This window comes from Hemiscyllium ocellatum, chromosome 36 (assembly GCF_020745735.1).
Source record: "Hemiscyllium ocellatum isolate sHemOce1 chromosome 36, sHemOce1.pat.X.cur, whole genome shotgun sequence".
NCBI lineage: Eukaryota > Metazoa > Chordata > Chondrichthyes > Orectolobiformes > Hemiscylliidae > Hemiscyllium > Hemiscyllium ocellatum.
Window position 1 is genome coordinate 15,925,686 of NC_083436.1, and position 25,051 is coordinate 15,950,736.

Genomic DNA, 25,051 nt, shown 5'->3' on the forward strand with positions numbered 1-25,051 from the left:
CCAATTTTGAAATCCCAATTATCTCAATTAACAGCAAGACTATTGGAACTAAGTCAGCAAAATAATGTGCCTCAATTTAATGTAATCTGTCTTTACCCTATTTGCATGTATGCTTGTTTTAGGTTAAGGAAGGAGAGGCATTGACGTTGGAAGTTGCCTTCCCTTACTGCTGAAAAAGAATACATGGATGCAAGTGACCATGGTAACAGGGCAAATACCAAAGAAGAAAACTTGTAGTCCAGTATTGGACACTTCTTATTTAACACGAGTGCAGTTAACAAGCACCTCAACTTCTGTATTTTAATTTTTAGGAAAGTGGATTGGTTGGTTTGTCAACTAATTGTATTTTTGAACTTTTCCCTCCCTCCCTCCCCTCGATTGTGGACTAATCTTTTCTGCTTTCTTCCTCATTTTGAGAGTCGACTTTTGTTTCAGATCGAGTGTCACTCTTTTTAGATTAGTCTTGCTGCCATCTTGATTCTGTTTCGTGGTGTAATCAAAAAGTGCCAACAGAGTAGTTCAACTAGAGCACAGTAACTAAATAAACTTCTCCACAGCAACTCCAAAACTGGAGATGCTGCATTTAGTACGTGCTTTTTTAGACAAAATCTAAAATATTCTGATCAGATTCAGTTATTTCAAGTATTGTGGATATTTGGCCTCTTTGTAATAAGATGACCTGCAGTTGTTCTACCATTGTGTTGGATTTTTATAAAACTAATTAAGTATTTACATGCTCTGTGCTGTTATACACTAAGGATATTGAAGCTCAAGGAAATGTGTATCAATGTTATCAGGATTGAGAGCATGTGTCCTTCGGGACCTTTTAAACCCATGAATCTGTTCTGCCATTCAATCAGGTTATGGCTAATCTTTAACACCACATACCTTCTTTTCCATATCCCTTATATCTTTTGTAACAACTGTCATTCAACCCCACGTTGCCCTCACTTTGGAATGGAGTTCCAGATTTCAATCACCCTATGTTTAAACAATTTTTCTAGCTTCACTCCCAAGAGGCTTGGCTGTAATGTGAAGCCATATCCCACTGTAAGAGACTGACCATCTCCCCCAGCACCATCAAAGTTGTTTCTTATACCTTCTATATCCTTGCACTTTTTTTTACTTTCGCAAGTTCAATTACATCACCTTTTTAATCTTCGAAATTATAAGGAATGCAACCCCAGTCAGTCTGTGTAATACCACCCTTAGGTTCCAGGTGTCATTGTGCTGAGCTGGCTGTACTGTAATATTCTTCTGAGGGTATGGTGCGGAGACCTGTGTACAATATTCTGTAGTATCATCAGTACTTTGTATAGCTGCCTGACCCATGACCCTTTCTATTCTAGTCCTCCAAATTAAAGGTCAGCATTCCATTTTATCTTTTTGAGATTATTTTTGGATCTGTGCATGACATTTTAATGATCTTTGTGCAGGTCTATAGACTACTGTGCCACTAACTTTTCACCATTTAGAAGATTTTTTTTTAATCCAAAGTGGGTGTTCTCAATTTTGCCTGTTTGATCATTAATGTCACTTTTTAATTTGAAATTAATGCTTACATCTGCACAACTTTCATGTTACCTATCTTTGTAGCACTGGTAAACTTCAGTTGTCTTGCTTTCTAGGCCTAAGCATATTCTTGCAAGCCACCACTAGTCAAATATTGCCCATTTTCCTAATGCATTTGTCTCCTCCTGTTTAGCCAATTTCCGAACCAGATCAGTTAACTTACCTTTAATTCCTTGAACTTCAATTGTAATTAAAACAACCTCTTAATGGCAGCCTTTATCAAATTCCTCAAAATCCATATAAATAATATTAATAAACATTTCACCATCCATTACTTGAATAATCTCTTCATAAAAATCAGGTAGGGTCACATATATGAGCACCTCTTCACAAATCCATTACTTAGACTCACTCTGATCAGCTGAATTTTCAAGATGACTCCAGTAATTTCCTGACCATTTGTTAGGCTAACCTGGTTGGATTCCTTCTCACACCTTCACTTAAATAGTGGAGTAACATATAGTTTTCCATTCTAAAGAAATAGTTCCGAAACAGAGAATTTTAAAGTTCATCAAAATATGAATTAATTGCAGGTGTTGAGGAATGAAAATTAAAACCACAAATATTGGAAATACACAGGCAGCACCTCTGGCGAGAAAAACCATCAGTGCTTCAGGTGACAAAGCATCAGCTTGAAATACCAGCATTTTGAGTTCGGAAAATCATTCTGCATCTAAAGTGTTCTGACTCTTCCTTTAAATCACTGTTTTAAGGGAACTCTCCTAGATTTGTTATTTTTTCACCACTACTCATTTACTCATTTGCTATTCATTTACTTGCATTAACTTTAGTCATTCTTTGTTCTTGATTTAATATTTAGTTCTCTTACAATGTTAGATTAGATTCCCCTATCATGTGGAAACAGGCCCTTCGGCCCAACAGGTCCACGCCAACCCTCCGAAGAGTAACCCACCCAGAACCATTTCCCTCTGACTAATGCGCCTAACACTGGGCAATTTAGAATGGCCAATTCACCTGACATGCACGTCTTTGGACTGTCGAGGGGAAACTGGAGCACCCGGAGGAAACCCACACAGACACGGGGAGAATGTGCAAACTCCACACAGACGTGTCTGGAATGAGCAGATGGAGGATGTGATGGAGGCTAGTATAATTACACCATTTTAAAAGGCACCTGAATGGATATGTGAATAGGAAGGGTTGAGAGGGATATGGGCCAAGTGCTAGCAAATGGGACTAGATTAATTTAGGATATCTGGTTGGCATGGACAGGTTGGACCGAAGGGTCTGTTTCTGTAATGTACATCTCTATGATTGTCGCTTGGTTCAAAATCCTGAAACTCCCTCCCTAAAGTGCCCCTACAGCTCAAAGACAGCAGCAGTTCAAGAAGGCCACCACCAGGCACTTCAGGGTGAGCAATAAATTCTAGCTGAGCCAGCATGGCCTGCAGCACGTGACGAAGTAAAACAAAATACTGACCTCCAGGTAAATACATCAGACAGATTTCTTGATCAGAATGGGTCTTGCTGCTATGCACCAACTCTCTCATACTGTGGTCTAGAGAGAAAACCCGCTCTGCTATATGTTAGATTGTTTATAACCTGTAGATTGTCCAGATGTAATGTGGCATGGAACATGTATTATAAAATATTGTCATTTGTGACTTTCAGAATCTGCTCCTAGTTCCCCAAGGGTAGGAACTCCTGTTGATGCAAATACAAATGTTGAAGCCAACAACCTTCAGACAGTATCTAAGGGGCTTTCTACAAGTTTGCCTGATCTGGAGTCTGATTCTTGGATAGAAGTGAAAAAAAGACATCGTTCATCACAACTAAACTCAAAGGTATGTATTTTCATACTTATAAGTACAAAATATATTATGAATGAATTAATGTGAAGTCGCTTGGTTCCAAAACTATCATTAGTATGCCATATGTTATGTTTGACATGAGAGATAAAGTAACACACAACATAGAAAATGGGAGCAAGCGTAGGCCATTTGGCATATTCTGAGCCTGCCTCATCGTTGATGATCATGGCTGATTTTACAACTAATTAAAATTTATTGCATTTTCGATTGCTTTCTGTGGTTGTGAATTCCCCAGGCTCAGCATAATCTGGGTGAAGACATTTCTGCACATCATAGTCCAAAGTGGTTTACCCTATTTCCTTAGACAATGACTCTGGTTCTGGACTCCCCTATCATGAGGAGCATGCTTCCTTGCATCTACCCCGCCCAGGAATTTTGTAGGTTTCCATGAGACCCTTCCTCCTTCCCTCGCGCCCCCACACTCCCCCCGTCTTTCAGGGATAAATGTTATACTTGTATCAGTGTTCGTATGCTATTAAATCAGTGTGATATTTTGTCTACAGTGCACAATTAGTAACTGTTTGTGTTTATTGAAGCCAGCCAAGCTTATTTCTGAAGAGGAAATTACCATTCATGTTAGTACAGGCTCTTGAGAATGCATGAGAGCCTGTTGACCACTTAATTTTCTGCCATGACTTTTCAATAAAGATTTTAATTGCAAAAGATTGTTTTAGCCATTCTATAATCATTAAGCATAATTTATGCTGTTGCAAATATCAGTTTGATCAAATTTGTCAGTTAAATTGAAAATGCTGGTGTTTTAGAGTCAGATGTACAGCACAGGAATAGACCCTTTTGGTCCAACTCATCCATGCCAACCAGATATTCTAACCTAATCTAGTCCCATTTGCCAGCACTTGGCTCATTCCCTCTAAACCTTTCCTAATTCATGTACCCATTCAGTTGCCTTTATGAATGCTGTAATTGTACTAGCCTCCACCACTTCCTCTGGCAGCTCATTGCATACACGCACGACCCTCTGCGTGAAAATGTTGCCCCTTATGTCCTTTTTATATCTTTTCCCCTCTCACCCTAAACCTATCCCCTCTGTGTCTGGACTCCCCCACCCCAGTGAAAAGATTTTGTCTATTTATCCTATCCATGCCCCACATAATTTTATAAACCTCTTTCAGATCACCCTTCAGATTCTGACAGTCCCAGGGAAAACAGCCCCAGTCTATTCATGCTCTCCCTATAGCTCAAGCCCTCCAACCCTGGCGACATCCTTGTAAATCTTGTCTGAATCCTTCCAGGTTTCACAAACGGTGACACGGTGGCTCAGTGGTTAGCACTGCTGCCTTTCAGTGCCAGGGTCCCAGGTTCAATTCCAGCCTCGGGCGACCATCTGTGTGAAATTTGCACGTTTTCCTTGTGTCTGTGTGGGTTTCCTCCCACAGTCCAAAGATGTGCAGATCAGGTGAATTGGCTATGCTAAATTGCCCATAATGTTAGGTTCATTAGTCACAGGGAAATGTTTCTGGGTGGGTCACTCTTCGGAGGGTCTGTGTGGACTTGTTGGGCCGAAGGGCCTGTTTCCACACTTGTAGGGAATCTAATCTTAAAAAAAATCATCCTTCTAATAGGAAGGAGTACACAAGTGCACGCAATATTCCAAATGTGGCCTCACCAATGTACTGATCTCCACAACATGACCTCCCAACTCCTATACTCAATGTTCTGACTGATAAAGGAAAGCATACCAGTGTCGCCTTCACTATCCCATCTACTTGTGACTCTGCTTTTAAGAAACTATAAACCTGCTCTCAAAGGTCTCCTTTGTTCAGCAACACTCCAAGGACCTTAGGATTGTGTATAAGTCCTGCTAAGATTTGTTTTTCCAAAATGCAGCACCTCGCATTTATCTAAATTAAACTCCATCTGCCACTCCTCAGCCCATTGGCCCATCTGATCAAAATCCCATTGTATTCGGAGGCAACCTTCTTTGTTATCTAAAACACCTCAGTTTTGGTGTCATCTGCAAACTTCAATGCTAATCTTGGTTTGAATCAGTGGACCAGATGAGTGTGCTGCAATAGTGAAAATTTATGAAATTATTTATTGAATTCTATGGAGCTTAATGGTTATTCATGCCAAATCTACTTTGGTGCCATTGATGTATGCAATTTGCATTTCCTATGTCTTTTTCCCCCATCTCCCTCTTGCTCTCCTTGTCATTATCTCAGTGCTGTGTGCTTACTATTTCCTTCCTTTTGACTGGCAACATCTCCTTTCCCTCATGTAAAATCATTAATTTCTTTTTCACATTTATTTTTAAAGCCACCTGTCTTCCATCTCTCCTCTTGTCTCTTTCCCTGCATCTATTTAAGAAAACAATCTGAGAATCACTAGTTGCTGGCCTTCTGTTGACAAGGGTTGCTTGTACATTTAAGGATTGTAGCTATATGCAAGGCCTTTTAAAGCACTGTTTTGGTTTGTTCAATATTAGCAGGCTAAAGCTTCCCAATTTCGGTGCACGACATGTACAATGACTGATGTGAGCCTTATGAATGAAATAGTGATCAATTCAGTGAACTATTGGCCAATGCTGATTCTCTGAGAATAAAGTTATCATTTACTGTTTACATAATGTTTCTAAATGTATCCTTTGCACTCCCTGCATCACTGCCCAACATACTGAGTCTCTGCCAACAGTATCGTGGATTTCTGAGAAGTCATTTTGGTAGCTATTGGGAGTATATGGTACATGCTAACCTGGAGTTCTGAAAAAGCTGGCAGCTGGCATATTTCCTGGAGTTTTCAGTTGAGTGCTCAGCATTCTTTGACATTATGGGCAGCTTGGGCCTTAGTTTGACATCACCTTAATGCAAAAAGTAATTGAAGCAATTCCTATTTTCATCTTTCAGTCTTGGTCATTGGTGCTGTTGGAGATAATATTATTATATAATCAACTAACAAGCTTTCTTGAAGTCTGTCTGTGATCCACCCATTATAGCAAATTACACACAAATTTCCTTGAGCATTAAGTTTAGACTCTTGAGAATTTCAGTGTTCAGAATAAATGTGTTCCCTGAAAGTGAAAATTTGGAATTCACACATCTAGACCCTTGTACATGTTGAATGTGCAGAGTAAAGAAAGTATATATCAGATGTCAAGAATTTAGAAATCCTTAGTTTAAAAATGCAGGGGTGTAATCCTAAAGGAAAATAGGAAGGCAAAGGTGGACATGAAAATTATTGGCAAACAAGATTAAGGAAAACCCAAATATGTATTTATAAATACACAGAAAGCAAGAGGACAACTGATTAATAGGTCCAATTGGAGAGCAATGTCATGATTTGTGGGGAAATGGAAGAATTTGGTTTGGTTCTGTTTTCACAAAAAATACTTGGGAGGATGCTGATATTCATAGTTGAGAGGTATGAAAGATGTGAAAAAGTGAAGTATGAGTATTGAGGTGCTTAACACCTATGAAAGTGGGAAGTTGTCGTCTTGGATGAAATGTGCCCTAGACTGTTAACGGAAGCAAGGGGGAAAAACATGAGCAAGCCTGGCCACTGTTTTCAAATCTGGTTTAGCTACATGCATGGTGCTAGAATGTGACTAAATTTGTACTGTTATTTAGAAATGGAAGAAAAGAGAGCATGAGTGAACACAGGCAGGTCATTTTGATGTCTGCATTGGGTAAGTCGCAAACAATTGATATGGAGCTGCTGGTGTTAGACTGGGTTGGACCAGGGTAGAAGTCACATGGTACCAAGTTATAATCCAGCAGGTTTATTTGAAATCTCAAGCTTTCGGAGTGCTGTTCCTTCAGGTGAAGTGAAATCATCTGATGGAGTAGTGCTCCAAAACCTTGTGATTTCAAATAAACCAGCTGGGCTAAAACCTGGTGTGGTATGACTTCTGACCTCTAGACAATTCAGACATTATAATCATGGTTTAGAGAGGCACAGATTAATTGAGTGTGGATTTGTTGAGACGTCATGTTTGGCCGACTATATTGAGATGCTGTAATAGGGAGGGTCAGTGAGGGTTTTTTGTCTCCATAAATTTTAGCGAGACGGCAACCTCAAAGATACAGGGTGATAAGGATCCACAAAAAAGTGATAATTTGCACCAAAAACTGGCTCAGTAACAAAAGCAAAGGATTATGATCAGCTGTTTGTTTTATGACAGACAAACTATTTTCAATGGCATGCGGTACTGGACCCCTTGCTGTCATGTTCTCTATCAGTGGTTTAGATTTGTTTGTGGGGGAATGATTAAAGATGACTGCACGTATATAAGCTGTGTAGTTCATAGTGAAGAGGGAAAGTAGACTAGGATAAAATCAGTAGACTTGTCAGGTAACTAGAAAATTTGCAAGTAGAATTCTTGCAATGGGAGGAGGAGTTGTTGTACATTTGGCGATGACGAACAAGGCAAAGAATGGGTGTAAATGGTAGGCTATTGAAGTATAGAGAAATAGACATGAAGTTAGGGCAAGTTTTAAGGTTGTTAAGAAGGCATGCAGAATAAATACCTTTTACTAGCCATGGTCTACAGTATAATAGGGAGATAGTGTTAGATCTGTATTAACTGTTCAGTCACAGCTAGAGAACAGTATGCAGTTCTAGCTGATACTAGAAAGGTGTGATTACTGAAAAGGATGTTGTGGTTCTGCTCGCCGAGCTGGAAGTTTTTGCTGCAAACGTTTCGTTCCCTGGCTAGGGAACATCATCAGTGCTGTTGGAGCCTCGTGTGAAGCGCTGCTTTGATGTTTCTTCCGGTATTTATGTTGGTTTGTTCTTGCCGCTTCCGGGTGTCAGTTTCAGCTGCAGTGATTTGTATGTGGGGTCCAGGTCGATGTGTCTGTTGATGGATGTTCTTGCCGTTTCCGGGTGTCAGTTTCAGCTGTAGTGGTTTGTATATGGTGTCCAGGTCAATGTGTCTGTTGATGGAGTTTGGGGATGAATGCCATGCTTCTAGGAATTCTCTGGCTGTTCTCTGTCTGGCTTGTCCTATGATAGTGGTGTTTTCCCAGTCAAATTCATGTTGCTGGTTGTCTGAGTGTATGGCTACTAGAGATAGCTGGTCGTGTCGTTTTGTGTCACAAAACGACATGACCAGCTATCTCTAGTAGCCATACACTCAGACAACCAGCAACATGAATTTGACTGGGAAAACACCACTATCATAGGACAAGCCAGACAGAGAACAGCCAGAGAATTCCTAGAAGCATGGCATTCATCCCCAAACTCCATCAACAGACACATTGACCTGGACACCATATACAAACCACTACAGCTGAAACTGACACCCGGAAACGGCAAGAACATCTAACAACAGACACATCGACCTGGACACCATATACAAACCACTACAGCTGAAACTGACACCCGGAAGCGGCAAGAACAAACCACTATAAATACCGGAAGAAACATCAAAGCAGCGCTTCACACGAGGCTCCAACAGCACTGATGATGTTCCCTAGCCAGGAACGAAACGTTTGCAGCAAAAACTTCCAGCTCGGCGAGCAGAACCACAACAACGGATACCCGAGCTACAAATCTTCAATCAGATTTTAAACTGAAAAGGATAATTAAAAGATTAACAAGGATATTGGCAGGAATGGAGAATGTTAGGAAAGATTGGTTGGGCTGTGTTTTGTTTCCTTTTGAACAGAGACTAAGGGATTGAAGGCTGTAAATTACTGAGTAGAAATGTCTTCATTCCATTAACAAGGTCATTGGAAAGGGGATGTAGATGTCAAGTGATAGGATTGCAGGAGACTAGAGTATTTTCATCCAAGGAGGGTGACAGTCTGGAAAGCAACCCGCGGAAAGATGGGGAAGAAACCCTCATGTTGTTGTTTTAAAAGTATACTAGGATATTCCATCCATGTGCCAAACTTAAAGAACTTAAGGAAGTTGGATTAGACCAGATATATCATTCTCAGCTGGCATTGAGCTTATCTTCAGAGATCAAATTTCGCTGTTTCAATTCCCTCATTCATTCAAATACGCTTCCATGTCCAAATATTCACCAATGTATTTAATGACCCCTTTCTGCAGAAGTGTTCTTCGTTTTCCATCTAAAATTCTATTCGTCTGTCTTCAAGATGCCCAGTTGCGATCTGTCAGTTCTACTTATTGCTTTGAGCTTTTCCCCTCCTTTGAAAGAATTGATCTTGCACCCACGGTAAATGGAACCCTTGTCCAATGACTGCCAATGACCTCTTTCAAGTTCAAAACACTCATGCTGAGATTATAAAACCTGTTATAGTAAAATAATATAAAAGTAAAACAAATAAGACTATTTAAAGTATGAACAGAGGGAAACCAGGAGAATTAAGTGTTTAACAAGTGTGAAGTATTTGACAAAAGTTATACCTGTTCTTGAAAAATGAAACATGTATTAAACTTTTAAACAATTCAGACAAAGTGAACAACTAAAGACTTTAAAGTTTGTAGATTAATGGGTGTGTCATATCATGTCTTCTGCGGTGGAAAACTATCATTTTTAAAAAAATGTTTGCGGATTACATTCCTAAAGTTTCGTACTTCTGATTACATTCAGTACTTACTGAAAACTGAATTTTATTGTTTGAGTTCTCTTGGTCCACCAAGTATAGCACTTCTATTCAGAATAAAACCAGATTGCCCCACCACACACTCTAATTGGCTAAGTTAATTGAAAATTTTTGCTATTGTAACCTTACTTTTATTTTGCTCTTATCTGTCTTGTTCACATGAAAAGAGTTTGCTAACCTGTGCTGATCTTTCTTTACACCAGTTGTAAAACATGTCCACAAGTTTTACTTCCAGTAAACAGACCTATGTTCAGTACTGATATCTGATGGAAATAGACTTTGTTGCATTCAGTATAGTGGCAGCTGCATTGAGTGTATTATTTTTTTGGTATCAACTCTGTGCCCTGGTGTTAATTTAAAAACAAATCATGTCATGTGAGTGTTAAAGTTATCACTTCAAATTCAAATCTTGAATTCTAGTGTTTTGCATTTAAAATTCTTGTCCCATGACTTTTTAAACCTAATACAATTCCCAGGGTCTTGTCAATTATATTCAATCTTTGCACTTTTCAACTGCAGAATTATTGCAGCAAAGGAGACGGCCATTTGGCTCATGTTACTTGCACTGACTCTACAAATGCGCGTTATTACTTGTGCCAATCTCCTGCCTTTTCTCCTGCATGCTCATTCTATTGTATTGAATGTTCATGTTTGAGACACATGGCATTCCATACCCTAACTAGTTGCTAAGTGAAAAACATTTTTATCATATTGTTCTTGATTTGATGGTACATAACTTGAAATCTCTGCCCACCTTTTATGAACCGAAACAGCTTCTCGCAATCTCATCCCAACTCATGATTTTTCCAGTCTCTATCAAATCATCTCCTCTGAGCCACCTTATCTCCAAGGAGATAATCCCAGCTTCTTTATTCTGTCCCGATAAGTGAAGTTTCTCATTCCTGGATCCATTGTCATGACTCTTGTGACATGGAAGTTTACAGCTTTTGCTTGCTATGCTGGATGGAGCAATTGCAGTCACTGCAGCCTCCGAATTCAGATGTTTTTCTTTTCCATTTAATTCTTCCTCTCCTCGTTCCTTATCAAAAGAAATTATTTTACTGCCAAATTTCTCTGCTTTTTAAAGTTGTTTCAAAGCCAGCTCCTCTTCAAGGCCTTTGCACATCCACATAGGCTTTCTTTTTCTGTGAAATGTCTTGATTAACTTTGTAATGTTAGAGGTCTTTATGTACTGTATTTTCTGATCATATATTCTGGAAAACCTTGATGAGAGACCTGATGCAGTTACTAAATGGTGAATTTAACAGTGATTGTACATCTTAGAAGTGTCTGATCACAGATTTGCAGGGAATTTCATTTAATTGATTCCTGCACTGGCCCTTGAAAAAGCTGTTTGATTAGTCCAATTCAATGATTCCTTCCTCCTATCTCTGCAGTTTCTCCTTAAATTATTTGCCTTTTGAAAATTACTGTTTCTGCATTGTCAGGCAGTACAATCTAGATCATTTGCTGCAAAGATTTTCTCAGATTTCCTGCTCTTTGTGCTTCTATTTTAACTGTGTTCCTGGTTAACAATCCTTTTCTCAATGAAAACTAATCTTTACTGATCAATGAACTCTGTATTACACAGTAGCACCTCGACTTACAAACTTAATCCTTTCCGGGACCCGGTTTGCAAACCGGAAGGTTTGCGAACTGAATCAAATTTTCCCATTGTTCGGATAGCGTGAGAATGCTTGGACAGCTGTTCACAGCGCACGCGCCAAAGACGAACTGAATAAGATCACGCGGGGCCTGAGAGCTTTTGCGTTCAACAAGCACGTAGCAAAGCAGAACAATGAAACCACGTGGTCGCGCATGGGCTTTTTGCGTTCATACCTTCGCTCATACCTTGAATTTCGTACGTACATTGAAGCAAAATTTTACGTACAATCCTGTTCGTAAACTGATTTGTTCATGCACGGGGTCGTTCGTATGCCAGGGGCTACTGTATCTGTTTTTATCCTGTCTAGTGCAAGAGTAATCCCAAGTGTTCCCTCCATTAAGTTCCAGTCCCTCAACCTTAGTGTAACCTAGTAAATCACTGCACCCACTGCAAAAGACATCAGCTTCACATGGTTAAACTGCAATATAAATTGAACAATGAGTGGTCCAGATAAAGGCAGCTGAAATTTGTACTCGACACCATAAGCCAAAGGACTCTTGTGGTGCAGTGGTCATATCTCCTACCTCTGAACCAAGAGGGCTAAGTTGAAGTCCCATCTGCTCCAGAGGTGTGTAAAGAATTTGGGCAGATTGATTAGAAAATACCAAGATAAATAAATTTTGGCTTGATGTCCCAAGAAATTAATTTTTGTTATTTTATATACCATTTTAATTGTGATTTTGCAGGAACATAACTCACCCAAACCTCAAGTGCTAAAACAGGAACAAGAGGAACAGGAGGAATTGGATTTCATGTTTGATGAAGAAATGGAACAGATAGAAGGACGCAAGAATACTTTCACAGATTGGTCGGATGATGACTCAGATTATGAAATTGATGATCGTGATGTGAACAAGATCTTGATTGTGACTCAGACACCTCCTCACATGCGCAAACACCCAGGTGGTGACCGGACAGGGAATCATGTTTCCCGAGCAAAAATTTCAACAGAGCTTGCAAAAGCTATCAATGATGGTTTATATTACTATGAACAAGACCTTTGGATGGAAGAAAATGGGCCAGAGTATTCAACTATAAAGGTGAGTTACAAACTGAATTGGTGTAGATCATAATCTTTTAAGTTTGGTCAGTGACCTGAGTCAGTCTGAGGTGATATGATTGTCTCAGTTAAAGGGCATCAAATTAATGTGCCCTTTCTTTTTATATTCAAACCAATTGTTTTGCTGGATTCTATTTGGTAAATGGTAGACTGAGCAGAATATGAAATGGATTAAACTATTTTTCATTTGATACGGAATTTTCAGATGCTGGCCAATATATACAAATTATTTGGCAGGTTTTTTCCTTTTTAATAGACTTAAAGGGAACAATCTTTTGTTTATATTTGATCTCTTAAAATCTGGGTCAGGTGGTTGCTGAATTGGATTAATATGAATAGAAATACTTAAGTTACAAGATTGAGAGACCATAAGACAGCAGAAATTAGGCCATTTGGTCCATTGAGTCAGCTCTATTTTCCAGTTTTCACCCCGCAACCTTTGGTCCCCATGGTAGTCAAGAATTTATCTCTGTTATAAATATACTTAATGACGTGGCCTCCACAGCTTTCCATGGCAATGGATTTCATAGGTTCACTCCTCCCTGGCTAAAGAAGTTTCTCCTTGTATCCATTCTAAAAGGTCTTCCCTTTACTCCTAAGGAGGATGATGTTGTATTTGGCTTCTTAATTACCTATAAGTCTACCTTAAGAGAAAGCTAGACTAGGATTCTCAAGTCCCTTTGTAGTTCATATATCTCAATTTTCTCCCCATTTAGAAAATAGTCCATGCCTCTATTCTTCCCACTAAAGTGCTTGACCTCACTTTGTCATGCTGTATTTTATCTGCCACTTCTTTGCCCACTGTTAACCTGTCTAAATCATTCTGCAGCCTCCACACTGCCTCAATGCTACATGTTCCTCCACCTATCTTTGTATCATCTGCAAACTTAGCCAGAATGCCATCAGTTCTTTCATCCAGATCATTAATGTATAAGGTGCAAAGTTGTGGTCCCAACACTGACCCTTATGGATCATTGTTAGTCACTGGCTTCCATCCTGAGAAGAACCCTTTTATCGCCACTCTCTGCCTTCTGCCAGACAGCCAGTCTTCTATCTATGCTAGCTAGTACCTGGCCTTTAACACCATGGACCCTTACCTTACTCAGCAGCCTTCTGTGTAACACCTCATCAGAAAATCTTCTGGAAGTCCAGATAGATAATATCCATTGGCTGTCCTTGGTCTAACCTATTCTTTATCACCTCATAGATTCTAATAGATTTGTCAGGCATGACCTCCCCTTGATGAAACCAGGCTGACTTTGTTGTAATTTTCCGTGCACTTTCAAGTAGTCAAGAAATCTCATCCTTCACAATGGACTCAAATCTTGCCAATGGCTGAGGTCAGGCTAATTGCTCTATAATTCCCCATCTTTTCCCTTGCTCCCTTCTTAAACAAGGGGATTACATCATTGATTTTCCAGTCCTCTGGGATCCTTCCTGACTCCAGTGATACCTGAAAGATCACCACTCTACACCTCCACTATCTCTTTAGCTATCTCCTTCAGAACTCCCAGGGTGTAGCCCATCCGATCCAGACGATTTATCCACTTTTAGATCTTTGTTTTTCTAGTACCTTCTCCTTGTTGATGGCCACTGTACTCCTCTTTGCCCCCCCGCCCATTCTTTTGAAATTTTGGGATATTACTAATGTCGTCCATCATGAAGACTGATGCAAAGCACTTACTCAGTTCCTCAGCCATTTCTTTGTTCCCCATTGCGACTACTCCAGCGTCATTTTTCAGTGGCCCAATATCCACTTTTGCCCTTTATATATCTAAAGAAACTCTTGCACTTGTAATGTTACCATGATTTGGAGGTGCCAGTGTTGGACTGGGGTGTACGAAGTCTAAAAATCTCTCAACACCAGGTTATAGTCCAACAGGTTTATTTGGAAGCTTTGGGAGTGCTGTTCCTTCAAGTGGTTGTGAAGTATAAGATCGTATGACACCAAATTTATTGCAAAAATTTGCACTGTGATGCAACTGAAATTATACATTGAAAATGACCTGGGTTGTTTGTTACATCACTAATCTTTTAGAATTACCATGTTGGTTATAGTTCTTTCATATGTAAATCCTAGGACTTTTTAAAGTTACATTCTCAAGTGAACTTTAGCAAAAGATAATTGTTGGGGGTGTGAGGCTTGTCTGTGCCCCAATATTCAGACTGATTCTATTTCTAAAAAAGATTTATAGAATCTTACATGGATTCGTGCTGTTTTTGAGCAAAATAAAATGTAACTTGGCAACTACAAATTCACCCCAAAAATTTGCTTGTGTGGAATGAGTGTCTGTGAGAAATGAGTGTAAATGAATATGTCTGAGAGGATGCATGTGTGTGGGTGTGTATGTGTGAGTGTTTGAGAGAGGGTCTGCACAAGTGTGTGGGTGTGTAGTGCTGTGTGATCACCTGTATTGTAACATGAACTCAAGGCCCCAGCTGAGACCATCCCCATGAGTACCGAAGTTGGGTATCAGCCTCTGCGTGGCTGCTTTGTGGTGTTGGCTGTTCCGAAGTCAGCCTTGGACGGTCACCCCAAGGACTGTGGTCGAATGTCCCGGACTGCTGAAGTGTTCTCTGCTGGGAGGGAACACTCTGGTCTGTTCATTGTTATGTGGTGTCCATTCATCCGTTGCTGTAGCTTCTGCTCGATCTTGCTATGTACAGTGATCAATCCTCTTTGTTACCTCTTCAAAAAACTTAATCAAATTAGTGAAACATGATTTCGCGTGCACAAAGTCATGTTGACTATCCCTAATCAACCCTTGCCTATTCAAGTGCATGTAAATGCTGTCCCTCAGGATCACCTCCAACAACTTGCCCACCAACTATGTCAGACTCGCTGGTCTATAGTTCCCTGGCTTTTCCTTACTGTCTTTCTTAAATTGTGGCACCACGTTAGCAAACCTCTAATTTTCCGGCACCTCACCAGTGACTATCGATGATCCAAATATCTCAACAAGGGACCCAGCAATTGCTTCCCATAGTTATTGGGTACACCTCATCAGGTCCTTGAGATTTATCCATCTTTATGCATTTTAATCCATCCAGCAAAACCACTCTGTTATATGGACATTTTTCAAGATGTCACTATATATTTCCCACATTTGATGTCTTCCATGTCCTTCTCCACAGTAAACACTAATGCAAAATACTCATTTAATGTATCTCTCATCTCCTGAGGTTCCACATGTGGGCTGCCCTGCTGATCTTTGAGGGGTCCTCTTCTCTCCCTGGTTACCCTTTTGTCCTTAATGTATTTCTCAAATTATTTTGGTCTATTTGGTCCTTGAGCTTTGCACTTCTATACAAGCAAAGAGTTCTAATCTTATTTATTTACCCAGTTCCTGTTTTCCTTCAGCCCTGTATCTACCATTAGAATTAGTATTGACATACTTGAACTACTAACTCTGGAAGTAAATTTCACATCCCTGTTTTTAAACCTCTTGCATTTAACTTTGAATCTCTCACAACTTGAACGGTCACTTTCTGGATGCAGGTTGCTTCCAACCTCCCATTCCTATCTTTAATTTTTAGCACTTTCCTAGTTGAACATGTTCATGAACCCTAATGAGTTGATGGTTAGAGTTGATTGGAGAAATCAATTTAGTATCAAGGGAAAGTATTAATGTAGGGGGTTTAAGGGCATATTGAATACACTAATGTTCAGTTTACTTTGGAATTGAGGTATCAAGCTGAAATAAATTCCTAGCACGTTATGCTGTACTCTCATTTCTTCCTTTTGTACATGTGTAATCATGCCTCAGTCTATTTACTATGGGACTTTAAAGTCGACACTGGAGTTGTTAGTACATGGAGTTGTCCGCTTACAAACTGCTGAGCAGTGGTGTTACAAAAGGATATTATAACATGGGTCCCTGTAACAAGTGCAAGTTGCAACAATTAATTGTAGACTTTCACTTGCATCCAAATCACAAGTTAATATTTTGCAGATGATCTCAAAACTGCAGTTTCTGCAAGATGTTCCCTGACATGTTGGTGGGATAAACTGCATTTTGCATTTGATTGGGGTCAAAGTGAAAGGTTAACTTCCTGCATAATGAACTATAAACACAAAGGACGTAATTGTATCGATAACAGATATTAATTTCAAAGAAGGGTTGTTAAAAAAACCGGCCTGGTTAGAAGGATGCTTAATTTGAAAGGTTCTATTGAAGCTTGTCTGACAGGTTTGAGATTCTTGCTCCCTATGTGGATGAGTGGGGTCTATCGAGAGTATGAGCAAACTGACCATGGTTCAGGGAGCCATTCAAGGATGGGAGAGAAAAGAGAAATGTACATGTAATCAAGAATGGTGGTCATGGGAATAGACAGTGTTCTCTGCAGCCAGAGTCGAAATTCCTGAAGGATGCCTTTCCTGTCTGGTGTCTGAGTGGGCAGGGGAAGATGCAGCTACCATGGTCCATTTAGGTACCAACAATATAATAGGAAAGAGCCTATTGAAGGAAATGAGCAACTCGAGGCTAAATTAAGAAAGTAGAACCAAAAAAGTGGCAATCTCTGGATTACTACCTGAGTCATGAGCAAATTGGTACAGAGTCAGTAAGATTGAAGAGGTGCATGGGGATTCCAACCGGGGTTTACAGATGCCACTTTTAAACTCTGGAGATCCAGGGGTATCTCATGTTTAGGGGACCTATTTAAAGATGGGGTCCTGATGTCCTTTGAACAGCTGCGTCAGAAATTCGGATTACCCAATGGAGACCTCTATTGATACTTCCAAATTCGAGATTATATACAGAAGAAGACTACGTTAATAGATAGTCTTTATAAATTAGATAGAGAATGTAATGTCCTACGACCAGTAGGGGTATCCTCCGTTAGTACTATTTATCATTTACTACATGAAGTAGTGTCGGGAGATATGGACAATCTGCTTAAAACATGGGATCAGCATTTGGGACTAGAAATCTCTATAGAAACGTGGAATGATATTTGGGAAAATGCTAGAAGAATTACTATCTGTAACAGAACCCAGGCTATCCAGCCGAAGATACTTCATAGGACCCATATAGCATCGGCTCGATTGGCAAAATTTAAGGCAGGAGCATCTCCAATGTGTCCCATATGCAAAATAGAGGTGGGCACTCTTGTACATTGCCTATGGACTTGTCATAAGATCCGTAGATATTGGACTAAAGTAGCAAGTACCCTGACAGATATTTTAGGAACGGAAATTAGAGTGGACCCTGTATCTCTCCTTTTGGGCTTTTCGAACTTTTCCTCCCTGGATACGCACGGGAAGAGACTATTTTCTATTCTCTCTTTCTGTGCAAGGAAAAATATTTTGGTGAACTGGGTGGCTGACGGCCCCCCTGGACTTTCAAATTGGCACAGATTAATTATGGAATATATTCCCCTTGACTTCCTTACAAATATGGTGCACCGAAAGACTGAATTAACTTATAAAATATGGCAGCCCTTTTTGAATTACATAAATGCAGATATTTCAGCCATCCTAACAAGGGCCTTTATTTAGTGAAGATTACAAACCTGGCTGCTCCGGGGCCCTTTGGGAGAGGAATCCCGCACGAATACGGCTTTTATTACATTTGATGTTAATACATTCCGAGCATGTAAGAGACTTAAGTATACACTCTGGTTAGTTATAGGTTAGATTAGTAGAAAGTTGAGTTTTTTTTAAATTTTATTTTGGTTTTTGTTTTTTTTTCTTTCCTTTGTTAAATTTTGACTATTGTATATTTGATTTAATTGTACATCAATGTTTGTATTTGAGAGTTTTGTTTATTTTTATAAACTTGCAAAAATGTTAAATTTCTAATAAAAATATCTATTTTAAAAAAAAAGATTGAAGAGGTGAACATGTGGCTCAAACATTGTGGGAGAAAGCAATTTGAATTCATGGGACATTGGCACCAGTACTAGGGAAGGAGGGAGCTGTTTCAATGAGACAAGCCATATAGAGGTTTATAAAATGAGGGGCATGGATAGGATAAATAGACAAATCTTTCCCCTGGGGTGTGGGGGTGTGTCCAGAAGTAAGGACAGAGGTTTAGGGTGAGAGGGAAAAGATAGGAGACACCTAAAGGACAACATTTTCATACAGAGGGTTGTGTGTGTGTCGAATGAGCTGCCAGAGGAAGTAGTAGAGGTTGGTACGATTACAACATTTAAAGGCATCTGGATGGGGAAATGAATAGGAAAGGTTTAGAGGGATATAGGCCAAGTGCTGGCAGCTGGGACTGGATTAGGTTAGGGTATCTGGTTGACATGGACGAGTTGGACTGAAGGATCTGTTTCTGTGTTATACATCTCTATGCCTATATGAACTGAATCATGCAAGGATCAGAGTCCTGGCAAATTGTAAAAGAGGGTTGTGGATAGGGCTTTAAAGTAAATGGAGTGTGGGTTCAGTTGCATGAAAAATTATGCTAAAAGATAAGGGGGGGGGGTGTGCTTGACATGCTGTGGGAACTTTAATAACAAGTAATTGGGTAGAGTATAAAAAGGATCAGGAATCTAACTTTGGGCACACTTGAAGGGATGACTGAGAAGGGGGCAGTCAATGCAAGATAAAGTGTGTTGTACTTCAATGCATGCAGTATACAAAATAAGATGAATGAGCTGCAAGCACAGATTGAAATCGGCAGGTACAATGTTGCGGGTATCACACGTGGCTGCAAGAGGATTAGGACTGGGATCTAAATATCTAAGGCTACATGTCCTACTGAACAGATACGTAGATGAGCAGAGGTGAGAGTTGTCTTGTTAGTAAGAAATTAAATTAATTGACAGCAAGGAGTGATCTACAGTTGGAAGGTGGAACCGAAGTGGGAAGTGTTGAGGAACTGCAAAGGAAAAACCACCAGGAGTTGTGTACAGGCACCTAGCAGTAATTAGAATGTGATCCAGAAAATAAATTAGGAAATGGGAAAAGTATGGAAGAATTATTACAATCGAGGGATCTTCAATATGCAGGTAGACTCAGAAAATCAGATTGTTAGCAGATTTCAAAAGGAATTTGCAGAATGTCTGCAAGAATGTTTTTTTGGAGCAGCTTATGATAGAATCCACAAGGGAACAGGCAATTCTGAATTGGGTGATGTGTAATGAGGCAGATTTAATTAGGAGCTTAAGATGAAGGCGTCCCTCGGGCAATGATAATGTGAAAGAACTCAAGCTGCAGTTTGAGGGGGAGAAGCAGAATCAGATGGAGCGTTATTACAGCTGGGGAAAAGTAACTACAAAGACATGAGGGAAGAACTGGCCAGAGTTTATTGGAAGAGGAGCCTTGTAGGGAAGACGGTGGAGTAGTAATGGGTATAGTTCAAGAGGCACAACAGAAATTCATCACCACAAGGAATTAGAAACCTGCTCGGGAGGATGAAACAAACCATGGTGGGTGAAGAAAGTCAGGGACAGCACGAAAACAATAGAAATAGCCTACAGTGTGGTGAAGATTAGTGGGAAGCCAGGAGATTGGGAAGCCTTTTAAAAAATTAATCGAGGAGGGAGAAGATGAAATAGGAGGTAAAGCTAGCTAGTAATCTAAAAGAAGATTGCAAGAGTATTTTAGATTTGCAAAAGTGGACATTGGATCACTGGAAAATGAGGCTGGAGGAATACTGGGAACAAAGAAATAGCAGAGGAACTGAATAGATATTTTACATCAGTTTTCACAGTGGAAGACTCCAGCAGCACACCAGAACTTGGAGAGTCAGGTGTTTTGGTCATCTCTAAGGAGAAGGAGCTGGGGAAACTGAAAGGTCTGGAGGTGCATAAAACAATCAGACCAGGTGGATTACACCCAAGGGTTCAAAGCAGATAGCTGAGGAGATTGTGAAGGCAATGGTGGTGATCTTTCAAGAATCGGAGTCAGGGAGCATCACTGAGGACTAGAAAATGGCTAATGTAAAAGCCCCTGATTAAGGGATGGAGGAGACTGGAAACTACTGGCCGATTAGTCTGACCTCAGTTGTTGGTAAGATTTTAGTCTGTTATTTAAGAACAAAGTTGTAGTTTACTTCAAAGTCAGCGCAGCTCCTTCAAAGGTAATGCCTGACAAATCTGTTACAATTCTTTGAAGAGATAATGAGCAAGTTAAACAAGGGAGAGCCAGTGGACATGATGTATTTGGATTTCCAGGCTGTGTTTGACAAGTTGCTGCATATGTGGCTCTGAACTAAAATCCCATGGTGCAAGAGGCAAGGTGCTAGCATGGATTGAGGATTGGCTGACTGGCAGAAGACAGAGATGGCGATTTGCTCTCGCTCGCGCTCTCTCGCTCGGTCTCACTCTCCCCCAGGAAGGCAGCCAGTGACTAAGAAATTCCGCATGCGTCCGTCTTGGGACCACAAGGTTACACATTAACAGTATGAACTAAGGAACTGAGGGTATTGCTAAATTTGCAGATTACATAAAGATAGGTGGAGGGATAGAAAGTATTAAGGAAGTGGGGAGGCTGCAAAACGACTGTGGCAGGGTGGGAGAGTATGTAATGGTAGAATGCAGTGGGGAAGCGGTGAGAGGTTATACACTTTGGTAGGATAAATCGAGGTGTGGACTATTTTCTAAATGGGTCAAAGTTTCACATCTGAAGCATAAAAGAACTTGAGAATCCTGAACTAGGAGTTCCTTTTGAAGTTAGTATGTATGTTCAGTTGGCGGTTTGGAAGGCAAATGGAATGTTAGCATTAATTTCAAGAGGACTAGAAAACAAGATCATAGATGAGCTGCTGAAGTTGTATAAGACTCTGGTGAGACTGCAAATGGGTATATTGAGAGCAATTCTGGGTGATGTATTTAAGGAAGGATGTATTTGCTTTGGAGGTGGGCCAGAGACAACCTTCAAGAGTGATTCTGGGGATGAAGGGCTTGTGTGAGAAGCAGTTGACGACTCCAGGTCTCTGCTTGATGGAGTTGACAAGGATGAGGGGGGGTCTGATTGAAACTTAGAATACTGAGGGGCCTGGATAAAGGTGACTTGGAGAAGATCTTTCCACTAGTAGGAAAGACTAGGATCTGAGGGCACTGTCTCAGAATGAAGGGATGGCCATTTAGAATGAGACCAAGAGGAATTACTTCAGCTATAGAGTGGTGAATCTGTGGAACGTATTGCCGCAGAGGGCTGTGGAGGCCAAGTCACTGACTGCATTTCAGACAGAGTTATTGATAGTTAAGGGGATCAAGAGTAATGGGGAGAAAGCAGAAAAATGGAGTTGAGAAACCAGTCAGCCGTGATCAAATGGTGGGGCAGACTCAATGAGCCAATTGGCCTAGTTCTGCTCTGATATCTTAAGTCACAGCAAATTGTGTCATTATCACTTAGCCACTTTCGTACTGAAAATTATGTTTAAATCTTTACATTGTGATAAGGCAGAATGCATTTCAATCAAAGTGAAAATTGTCTGAATGTAACTGTTGCCTTTCCCTCTACAATATAGCAAGAAATTGAGAATTTTAAGAAGTTGACTGTCATTAGTAAAGAACATTTCGATACCCTAGCACCTGAACCACCAGTTGACACAAACCAGGAGGTGCCTCCTGCACCACCAAAGGCCCAAGGTAAGATCAGTATAGTCTGTACCAAACATCTAATTCTTGATCCGAGTACTTATTTTAAAAAAAAAAGTTTATTCCTGTTCCTATTCTTAATTAATTCAATCATGGGTGAATTGCATTTTTTTAAAGAAGTGCTGAGTGATGTATCTTACCTGCTTTCACTTCTGAAGTAAACTCAATTTATGATTTGAAGCAGATCACATTTACTGCATTATAGTTGCAATGTATTAAAATTGGCCTTTTATGGTCATTAATTGAGGTGAATCAAATAACTATTGACATGCTTGCAGAAATAAGTATCTTTTTATGCAAGAGAATCTATGAAGTAGTAAGACAGGGAGCAGTAGTGTTGCTGTTAAGCTACTGGGCTAGTGATTCAGTTTAAAATTTCACCAAGGTTGTTTGTAAATTTAAGTTTCGTTTAACTAAAACAGAGTTTGGAATAGAACGTTGTTATCAATGGAGACCCACTGATCCGACCATCACATGGTAGCAGCTTCAGCATAAAATTTTGACAGTAACACTGAGTTAACACTCTAGGTGCTGAAATTGGAATAGTTGCTCCTCAGGCTGGTCAAGCCATAGGCTGATCAAGCAACAGGCTGACATAAATGGTACTTCTAATTAGTGTTAACCAATGTCCCTGGTTTCACCATTACCATACACTGGTATGCGCTATCCAAAAACCGGATATCTGGTCTGAATAGTCATGAAGGAGGGACCCAAGGAGTTTTTAACACTCTGCCATTATTGCTATGACTATCTCCTGGTTGCCACTTGGCTGCTCGTACCTCTGCTGCTTAACCAGGAGGTCCTGAGGCGTAGTAGTAATATCAGTACATGTGGGCCAGTGGCCACAAGTTCCACATCAGGACATGGTGGTTACAGGAGGAGTGTTCATGAAGCAGTTCAGCAAGCTGATGATCAGCTGAGAAGCCATCTGCCACCTCCCCAGTTCCCCAAAAGGAAGAAAAATTGAGAGAAGATTCACGGGTTTTTTTTTTGTTTTAAAAATTACTCCTTTTAGGTCTGAGTAGTGAAAGCCGATGTATGTGTATAGTGAGTGGGAAACTTCAATGAAACACAATTGATTTTTTTGAAGTATGCTAAAGCAAGCATACTCAATATTTTTGTGTAACCACTTTTGTGAAGGACCCAAAAGGGTCCTGGTTATGGGTGGATTGTTTAGGAACCAGAAACTATCATGTAGTTTGAAGGGAATACATGACATTATACACATGGACCAATATTCAGCCACTAGAAATAACTCTGGTAATATTCAGCATTTGGCTCCAAACCTGATTTCAGCTTTGGTCCTAAGGTGGATAAAGTTGAATTCCCAGAGTTAAGGTGATAAGACTACTCTTAACATCAAGACACCAACAGTCCAAATGTTACTTCAGTCTGAGAAAATGAAGTATTACTGTCAAGCTGTAAAGTTGAGGGGCTTCTCAGTTATGTATTTACATTGGAGAAGTCTACATTGCCTTCGTTTTTAAAAAGTTCAAGAGATTTGATAGGGTTGCTCAATCGTGAGTTCTAGATAATAGATGGAGAGAAACCATTCCATTGGTAGCATTGACTCAGCAGCTAAATGTAAAACGTTTTGTGTAGTGAACAATTAGGAAATGGAATGCAACATTTTTTAAAACCAAAGTGGCCAAGACTACCATAGAGTAGCCAAAATCTGAGCTCCATAATTTGTTTGGTCCAGGGCAGATTTTAACAATGACCATCGTTTCCAATCTATACTCCAAGCTCCTTTCCATGATCATCAAAGTTAACCCTTTCCCTGGAAACATGAGATTAGTCTGGATTTTGTTATCTCAACTTTTAGTGTCACATTTGATCCCAAGATTAGCTTTTGATCTTGTTTGTCACCCCTAAGGCTACACATTTCCACCTTTAACATCCTCCAATTTTACTCCATCTCAGCTGAGCTACTGCTAAAGCTCTTTGTTCATTATTTCTTTACTTGCAGCTTCGACTATTCAAATCCTCTCTTTGCTTGTCTTCCTGCTAACCTCTCTGATTTTGAGGTCATCTGGAACTCCTCTTGACTTAATTTGTGCGGTCCAGCTGTCATGTTTGCTTGACTGCATTGGGTTCCAACTTGACTTGAAAATTCTCTTCCTGGTTACGAATTAAGTGTCATCCCCTCCTATCTCTATAGGTTTTTTAAGTCCTTTGCCTCCCTGAGATGCATCTAAATCTGAATTATGTGTGCACGTGCACCCCCCGCCGCCCCAACAAATGGATTTTAAATTCTCTATTTCTTTTGCACTTTGACCAGTCTCCAATCAATGGAATATCCTGCCAATTATCCACAGCCTGTATACTGCATTTTCTTCCTTTTATGGTGCTCCTTAAAACTTATCAATTTGAAAACACTTGGTCATCTGATTTGTATGAAGCACTTTGCGAAATTTCCCCATGTTAAAGATGGTGTATAAATATAAGCTGTTGTTGGATGCAGAATGAATCAACGTTTTTAAACAAGAAATGGCTGAATAGTTGTGGAGAATGAAATCACAGGGCTAAAAAGAAAATGAACTGTGTGCAACTAGATGAACTGGTGTTACAAAGAACCAGCATTGAAAAAATGATGAGATGTCCAACACTGCTGTAATGGTTTCACAATGGTGTCGTTTTCAAATATGCATGTAGTTCCATTTTTAAATGCTATTGTTAACCACATTTCTCATATACTTCAGATCGTTGTAACTCACTCATTTTATAATTTTTTCCCTTTTTAAAATTTTTTTTCCAGCTATCTTTGATTAGTCCCTCGGTTACCAACTTTAATTTCCATTGTGAAATATTTTTCCTTTCATAATGTACAACA

The 25,051-nt window shown here is 39.9% G+C and overlaps 1 protein-coding gene across 3 annotated transcripts in view; it reads left to right on the top strand.

Moving 5' to 3' along the window:
• LOC132833249 (la-related protein 1B-like) overlaps positions 1-25,051 on the top strand; it is a 109,565-nt gene that overhangs the window by 60,981 nt on the left and 23,533 nt on the right. For all 3 annotated transcript variants that reach the window (XM_060851369.1, XM_060851370.1, XM_060851372.1), the window contains exons 11-13: positions 3,205-3,377; positions 12,290-12,643; positions 22,089-22,209. In XM_060851369.1, coding sequence (XP_060707352.1) covers positions 3,205-3,377; positions 12,290-12,643; positions 22,089-22,209 — 648 coding nt within the window. The remainder of the gene's footprint in view (positions 1-3,204; positions 3,378-12,289; positions 12,644-22,088; positions 22,210-25,051) is intronic.